The 8,682-nt window shown below is 41.9% G+C and overlaps 1 protein-coding gene across 3 annotated transcripts; it reads left to right on the forward strand.

Annotated features, from left to right (window-relative positions):
* Nucleotides 1–4,227: 4,227 nt before the first annotated feature.
* LOC147619491 (pentatricopeptide repeat-containing protein DOT4, chloroplastic-like) lies at nt 4,228–8,459 on the forward strand. Of its 3 annotated transcripts, XM_086773171.1 has the most exons (3): nt 4,228–4,469; nt 5,047–6,954; nt 7,052–7,259. In XM_086773171.1, the coding sequence occupies exons 2-3, from the start codon at nt 5,280–5,282 to the stop codon at nt 7,114–7,116; spliced, it is 1,740 nt and encodes a 579-aa protein (XP_086629297.1). In that variant the 5' UTR covers nt 4,228–4,469; nt 5,047–5,279; the 3' UTR covers nt 7,117–7,259. The 3 variants fall into 3 exon arrangements, with proteins under 3 accessions (XP_086629297.1, XP_086629295.1, XP_086629296.1); XM_086773169.1 differs by having other exon boundaries at nt 4,232–4,469; nt 5,047–8,459; XM_086773170.1 differs by having other exon boundaries at nt 4,232–4,469; nt 5,077–8,459.
* Nucleotides 8,460–8,682: the final 223 nt, after the last annotated feature.

The raw sequence follows: 8,682 nt of genomic DNA on the forward strand, positions 1-8,682 counted from the left end.
ATCTTCTAAGGTATTACAATCTTTCTCGCTACGCGCCTATAGGCCCTCTTCTCTTCGCGACGCGCACCCTACGTTCGGCCTGTAGCTTGAAGGCCCTACGTTTAGCTTGAAGGCCTTTCGGCCTGTAGCTTCTCTTCGAAGGTCTTACGTTTGGCTTATAGCTCGAAGGCCTTACATTTGGCTTCTCTTTGAAGGTCTTACGTTTGGCTTGTAGCTCGAAGGCCTTACGTTCGGCCTGTAGCTTCTCTTCGAAGGTCTTACGTTTGGCTTGTCGCTTCTCTTTGAAGTCCAAACAAATATCTTTGACAGCTTCCTAAACGACTGACCTAACAATGCCTTCTATTCTTGGGCTAATAATCCATGCGTAGAAGGCTGCGAAGTGATTTGGGCTAATAACCGTTTACTGGGGCTTCCATTCAAAGCTTATAACACTTCTCCTTTTTACCTTCTAGCACCGGGTAGGTGTCACACTCTATACATCATGGTGTTACCACTTGGCGGAGTCCTATGTTTTTAATAAACAATCGCTACCCCCGGTACGTGCCGCTTTCCCAATCCTTCGATAGGAGAGCACACCTTCTCTTGAAGTTACGGGGCCATTTTGCCGAGTTTCTTCAACATGGTTCTCTCAAGTGCCTTAGTATACCCTACTTGTTCACCCGTGTCAGTTTGGGGTATGGATGATTTTGCACTTCAAATTTTGAATCGCTCTCCCAATTCCATGAAGTTTTTTCCCGGCAATTGAAACCTTGCATAAAGCAGGGTGACTTTGTAGCCCCTTGCCCAGTCATTCAATTCACGAGTTTAACAAACATGCATGTTTCAGTAAGTCAAAGCAACTTCGTTGCTTTTGTGTACCCATCGGGACATTGCCCTTTCGGGGTTCCTTAGGGACCGATTCACTCTGCGTAGATTGACTAAACACATAAACCCTGGATCTGGTGGTGGCTGAGGTGCCATGGAATGGAATGGGGGCATTAGGGGCATGCAACCATGACCGAAAGGTGTCCATGGTGTGGGGGGAAGCTTAGAAAATCTTCAACAGTGTGTGCGCGAGCCCGAAATAGGAGTTTTCGCTCTCTTTTGCTCTCACGTGTGAACGCATCACACCCTTAAGGTAAAAAATGGTCTTTTGAGGCAGTTTATGCGTGTAAAAACGACCCTAGTGAGTCGGAGATAAGCACCTCTAAAGATTTAGAAATTTTAAAAATTTTGGATTTCTTTTTTCGAGGAAGGTACGTCCATACGCTTAGGTTGGTACGGCTATTTGCTTAAGAGAAGGTAGGCGTGGTCAATTTTTTTTTGTTCGAAACAAAGGTTTTTTTTTGTGGGGATGGCTTGGGTTGGTATGGCTGTACAGTTAGGTTGGTAGTATGGCCATGGCTTTTTTTTTTTCGAAAAAAAAGTTTTTTTCGGGACGGGACGGTTGTGGCAAACTTTTTTTCGAAATTTTTTTTAAAGGGGTGGTACATTGTACGTTTGGGTTGGTACGCATGTGCGCTTAGGTGAGTACATTTGTGCGCTTAGGAAGGTACGACCATGGTAATGTTTTTTGAAAAAGAAGTTTTTTTTTTGGGACGGTACATCCATACGCTTAGGTTGGTACGGTCGTGGTAAATTTTTTTGTTTTTTTGAAAAGAAAGTTTTGTTTTGGGTTGGTACGACCGTACATTTAGAAGCGTATGCCCGTGGCCTTGGTGGGTGTGCACAGCCGTGGCAAGTTTGACATTTGACATTTGAATTTGAATTTCAAATTTGGAGGGAAGTGAGTGGGAGACAACTAAGATCCTCTCATTAATGCAAGGTAGGTGGGAAAGGGCTAAAGTTAGAGGCTACCTCTAAATTAATGGATTTCGTTTAACTTAGAGGCACTCTAACTTGATGATTAATCTTCTTAATCTCACTATTAATTACCTTTTAACCCTCTTCTTTGCCCTCTAATTATTTCCAAATGGTGAGGAGTTCAGGGTTGGAGATTTGATAGGTGGATTAGCAATGTTTAGGCTAATCCAAGGATGTGATCACCCCTAATTAATGCTTCTAATTAGGTCTCTAATTAATCCACTCAAAAGAGAGAAAATTAGGCAAATGAGACCTAATTAGCGTGAATTCTTGCTAATTAAGACCTAATGGGAATCGACTAAACATGGATTTGGGTCAAGGCAAGTATTTAGAACACTAATGCCACTCTAATTAGTCTAATTACAAGTAGGCTCAATTTTTTGATTTTTTTCTCTCTTTAAGTTTACTAATCACACTAACCAATAGATTAGTGATAATTAGTAAAAATTAATAGATAATTTATGATTTTTTTGATAGATTAGGGTTCTATCTAACAATGCTAACCTACCTATGTAAAGTAATTAAGCAAAAGAAACAAGATTAAGCTAAAAATTAAGAAAAATAGTCCAAGTTTAAGCAAAAATACTCTTGATTAGGTTCTCTAATTACCCAAATCTCAAAATTTTTCACTCAAACATCTAGTAATCCTACTCTAAACACAAAGCTATGTATAAATCACAGCAAAAACATCAAAAACGACCATACAAAATATATAAATACATCAAAAAACTAAAAAACTGCATGCCAAAGAGATTACCTTGCACTGGACTATGGACTCTGGAGACTCTATCGGATTCGAATCAAAGATGGCTTTGACAAGTAGCGGATTGGCGCTCCCCGGCAGCGATGCCAAAGATGTTAAGGAAACCCTACCTTAACGTGTTGTGGGAAGTTGCCTATTTGCCGAGCTCAAGCTAGGCTCAAGAGCTCCATCATAGTAATCCTACTCTAAACACAAAGCTATACATAAATCACAACAAAAACATAAAAAATAACCATACAAAACATATAAATACATTAAAAAACCAAAAAACTACATGCCAAAGAGCTTACTTGGCACCGTGCTATGGACACTCTATTGGATTCAAATCAAAGATGGCTTTAACAAGTAGTGGATTGGCGCTCCCCGGCGGCGGTGCCAAAGATGTTAAGGAAACCCTACCCTAATATGTCGTGGGAAGTTGTCTATTGGCCGAGCTCGAGCTAGGCTCAAGAGCTCCATCATAGCCGCTCATCACTGCCATCCTCCCGTACTCGTTGTCACCTCGAGACGGTTTCTCTAATCCAACGGGTGGTGCAACCTCTCTCGTGAAGATCGTGTGGGATCTCTGCTGCGGAAGCCGGTCGTGATGAGTAGCCTCAATCAAGCAAGAGGGAGAGAGGGAGCAAGAGGGAAGCAAGAGAGAACAAGTGATTAGCACTAATTACTCCCAAACCCTAATCCTAAGCACACCACACATGCTAGATTGGAGTTGCAAGAGAGAGGGAGAGAGAACACTCCACTTCTATTGCACAAATGGGAGAATGAGTTACAAACAAGAGAAATTGGCTTTTATAGTTCCAAGCCTTTTCCCACTAGACCTCCCGACAGTAAGTGACCCAGGGTGCCCAAATGATAATTACAAGGCTTTTCTCTATGGTTTGACCAACTGACCAAGATCCTCTTATCTGTCCTTCGAAGCTTAATACTTGGGAGCATCTTTAGGGTGTTTCTCTCATCAAATGACGGCATTTACAATATAGAACCGACGCCCATTACATAAGTGTTCGGGCATAGATGTCGTAGGAATGTGTTAACCAATATGTGGTTAACAATTTCAATGGTTATATATTCAAGGAATTTGTGGGCCTCCATCTCATGAGTATGCTTGCACCTTGCTTAATGTTAGAGCTAAATTTGATGGAATCTTTCTTTTCAATAAAGTATGCTTCTTCTCCACATCCATCCAACATTTATTTTATCCTTTGGGCATTGACCAATGGCTCAAATCTAACTTATGGTCTAAATTTACTTGTAAAGAATACATAGTAAGATAAGATGGGCATAATGTTTTACCCCTCATCTAGTTAGAAATAAACTTATATAGTCACAAAGATATTCTCAAATCTTCAAGCCTGTGAAACTATAGTTTTGTTATGACACAATAAAAAATTTTAGTCCTTTCTGTAAAATTGTTTTTCCATGTGATAGGTTTGCTTTCTTAGATTACTTTTGAATAAGGGTGTTTACACACTCTACCCCTCCTCGATGGGTTGGGAGATGCATGCCTTTTGCTATTTTTTAGACTCTACTCCTTTTTCCTTGATAGGCAAAAAGATGGATGGGCCCCCTTCTGACTCTTTTTCTTTAGTGTGTAAATCGCCTAAGGTGACAAATAGTTTGCATCGTATCTTTGTGTCCGTATTTGGGACATTCTTTTTAGTGGACCTTACCAGTGTGAAAGCACGGTTCTCATGGGCCGGGAAGCCTTCTCACTGTTTTTCTTCAGTGAACCTCCAGGTGTGAAAGCACGGTACGGAGGGCCTCATCAAGTCAGTTGGCCCCTCAACTTGCAAGTGTGAAATGAACAGCCAGTACATAGCTCTCTCAAAACAGGGCGACGGATGCTCGGATTTCTCGAGTCCAGGTTTCTTTTCCATTTCGCCCTGAAATCCAATTTGCAACGTTGTCATGAATTACCATGTATACATGTGATTATACGTACATGTATATGCTTATGGTATTATGGATCCATGTATTTTTTACATGTATATGTAAATGTAAACTATTTGTACATGCATATGCTTATGGTATTATGAATGCATGTATTTTATACAAGTTTTACGTACGTATACATGTGTATATATATCTGTTAGTTACATCAATCTTCCATTTCAATAAATATGTTTTCATGTAGTAATTCGATATAACTAATTGATTTCACATTTCTATCACTGATGCAACTAACTCATATCAAGATGTGCATTTTTATGTGTATGTATATATGTATGCATGTATGGTGTGAACAAGTGCACGTGCACTTACACATGCACATCCACATCCACATGCACATCCACATCCACATCCACATCCCCACATGGATACACATATACATATACTTGCATGCGTGCAGATGTTATGTTTGTATGTATATTCATAAGTATATGTATATGTTCACACTGTTCATCCATGTATGGATGTGCTTCTACTTTCTTTGATTGCAGTACTGCATGCTTGCGGATGTTATAATGCAGAAGGGCTCAGGAAAGTTCACAAATCTTCTCAGTATTAGGAAGGAAAAATGATGGGAACTGATATAAGAAGGTTGTGCTTCCAAAGAGGCACACTGGCTTGTATCCAGAAGCCTAATGGCACCATATTTTCAAACAAAAAGATACTTAGCAGTTGCAGTGATTGACAGACTAGTACCCTTGATGACGTTTTGGGAATTGAGGGTATGCGCCGGATCAAAGGATCTGGCGGTTACAGGTGGCAAAACTTTGCACACCTTACCTCGGCCGTAGAACTCGGAGGGTATGAGCACAAGGTTAAGCCTAAATTCAGGTCCAAAGAGCAAGGGGATGCAACTAAAGCACAAGTATATGGGATTAGTGATCGGGAGATTCTGAGCATAGAGGAGGCATTTATCTCTTTGGAATGTTTGGTTGGACTGCCTTCTGTAGAAAACCTTATTGATATCCTGCAGAAGTGCAGGAAAAGCCAAAACAGGGCATATGCTAGACGTTTGATTATCTGCATTCATGATAATGGTCTGGAAGCCCATGGAGTGATTGGGAATCACCTAGTCCCCATGCTGGTGGAGTGTGGAAGTGTGACGGAAGCACAACAAGTTTTCTATAGACTGGTGTATCGTAATGAGTATTCATGGACATCTCTTATACAAGGGTACATTGAATGTGGAGAATCTCACCATGCTCTCGATCTGTTTCAGAAAATGCAAGTGGACAATGTGCAACCCAGCAGGCATACCTTTGTGGCTATACTGAAGGCCTGTGCTAGGCTGAAATTAGTAGAGAGGGGCCAAGAAATGCACACTGAGATTGCGGAAGAGGGTTTTGAGACCGATTTTTGCATAGGCAGTGTTTTAGTGAACATGTATGTAAAATGTGGCTTACTTTCAGAAGCACAGGAAGTTTTTGATGAACTGCCGGTTAGGGACGTAGTTACATGGACTGCCCTGCTTGCAGGATACGCTGAACATGGGCTTGGTGAGGACGCTGTCCAGTGTTTAAAACAAATGCAGGTGGACGGTTTGTGTCTGGATGCTGGCACATTTGTATGCTGTTTGAAAGGTTGTGGCAGTTTAGGGACTCTAGGCAGGGGCCAAGAAATACATGTTGAGATTGCCAAGGAGGGATTTGAAGGTGATCTCATTGTTGGCAATAGTTTGGTGGATATGTATGTCAAATCGGGTTCACTTATAGAAGCGCACGCAGTGTTTGAGGAGATGCAGGTCAGAGATGTAATTTCATGGACGGCACTAATTTCAGGGTATGCTGAACATGGGCGCAGTGAGGAAGCCCTGACTTGTTTCGAAAAGATGCAACAGGAGGGTGTGCCACCAAATGATGTCACGCTTATTTGCAGCTTGAGAGCTTGCGGTAGCATAGACACCATAAGCAAAGGCCAGGAAATACATGCTCTGATAGTCAAAGGAGGTGTTGAAAGATGGCCTTTTATTGGCAGTGCGTTGGTGGATATGTATGGAAAATGTCGGCTATTTGCAGAAGCACTTGGAGTGCTCTACAAACTCGAGGTTGAAGATGCAATCTCGTGGAATGCACTGATAGCTGGGTATGCCAACCATGGGCTGGTTGAGGAAGCAATGAAGGCTTTTGAGATGATGCAACTGGAGGGAATATCTCCAGATGATGTCACCTTTGTTTGCACTTTGAAAGCCTGCTGTGGTAATAAGGCCATAGACAGAGTCAGAGAATTACACAAAGAGATTGCCAAAAAGGGTTATGAAAATGATTCATGTGTGGGAAATACTCTGGTGGATTCGTATGTGAAGTGTGGCTCACTTGCAGAAGCTCAAGATGTGTTTGATGGCTTGCAGATCAGAGATATAGTATCGTGGACAGCACTAATTGCAGGATATGCCTTTCAAGGTAAGAGTGAAATTGTTTTTCATTTGTTTGAGAAAATGAGGGAGCAAGGCATCTGGCCAGATGGGATTGCATTACTGAGTGTTCTCACGGTATGCAGTCATGCAGGTTTGGTGGATAAGGGCCATAAGTATTTTGAGGCTATCAGCAGAAAGTACGGCATGACACCAACTATCAGGCACCACAACACTATGGTTGATCTCCTTGGTCGCGCAGGTCAACTTGATGAGGCAGTGGCGATGCTGGAGAAGATGCCTTTCCAACCTGATCTTGTGACATGGCTCAGTGTGCTGGGAGCTTGTCGAAAGTGGGGCAATATACAGCTTGGTGAAAGAGCCTTTGAGTACGTGTTGAGATTAGACAAAAGACATGATGCAGCATTTTTTCTCATGTCCAACATCTATTTAGATGCGCACATGTGGGAGGACGCTAGACGGATTGAGATGATGCAAGCAAAATCACAGGGGTGAAGAAATTTTTTGGATTTTGCCTCGTGGTTGATAGTCTACTGCTAAGGCAAGCTCTGGCTGCTACAAACCAGTAATGTCTGCTGTTTCATGGGCCTAGAATCTGGAAGAGTGAGTTGGTTACTAAATATTTGGGTCCAAATGCCTTTACAATTTCTGTGAACGGTATAGTGGTTGATAGTCTACTGCTAAGCCAAGCTCTGGCTGCTACAAACCAGTAATGTCTGCTGTTTCATGGGCCTAGAATCTGGAAGAGTGAGTTGGTTACTAAATATTTGGGTCCAAATGCCTTTACAAATTGAAGCAATGTCTGTGATGTTTCAGTGATAGCAAGAGATAAATGCAAGTGATACGATCACAGCAAGGAATGAAAAGGTATTTGTGAATGCTTTCTGGACTTCCAAAATTTGTTGGGCAAATGGCACCGGGCTATGATAGCAGGTTGATTGGTTTATAGGGCTGCCCAGAAAACCCTCTTTTCTGCCTTTGGAAGAGGTGGAATGTGTCATTTGGTATTGTTGGTGTGCCAGAAATGGCTGGCTACTGTCTCCAAGGCAACAACCCATGATTCTCAATGGGAGATCATGCGTTCAAAACCCGTAGAGGACACCTACTGCCTTGCTAGATGGGATTCACATGCTGATGTGTATATCCTGCAGGTAGGTATGTGGTCACCAGCAGACATCGCCAACGATAGGCACTCTCTACCTTCTTCCGCAGTGTTTGTGGGATGACAACAGCATGCAGATTGTCTCCTCAAAAGCTTCATCATCTCCGGTGCAGGCACATTGGCTGCCATGGACATCAAAGATCGTGACTATGGAGTCTGCTCCAATGCATGGTTCTGACAAGCGTTCAGGTGAAACTGGCCCTTGATCTCCTGAAGGATAAACACACACTTATATAATGGACACAAGGATTGGTTGCTGGCGGCCCACAAAGAAATACAGGCTGCTAATAGGGCTACAAATGAAGCTATTTTTTTGTTTCTCTGTCTGTATGCAGCATATTATATACAATTTATTTCTACATAGTTTCTTACCTTGTTAAAGCTATTTTGAAATATGTATAGGTTGGGATTTTGAGGTAGTTGAAAGTTCACTTCATGATTACAAGGATAAAGCTTTGTTCGAGTGAGATGCAAATATGATGATGTGTGGCTGCATTTGTGTCCTCCAAGGTCAGATTTACATTCAGTCCTTGGCACTCAGTCAAATTTTCACATTAAGGCAGTTCAAAAGGAGGAGGAAAGTTCAAGGTCATT

This window comes from Cibotium barometz, chromosome 33, assembly GCF_041138505.1.
Source record: "Cibotium barometz isolate CiBa-2024 chromosome 33, ASM4113850v1, whole genome shotgun sequence".
NCBI lineage: Eukaryota > Viridiplantae > Streptophyta > Polypodiopsida > Cyatheales > Cibotiaceae > Cibotium > Cibotium barometz.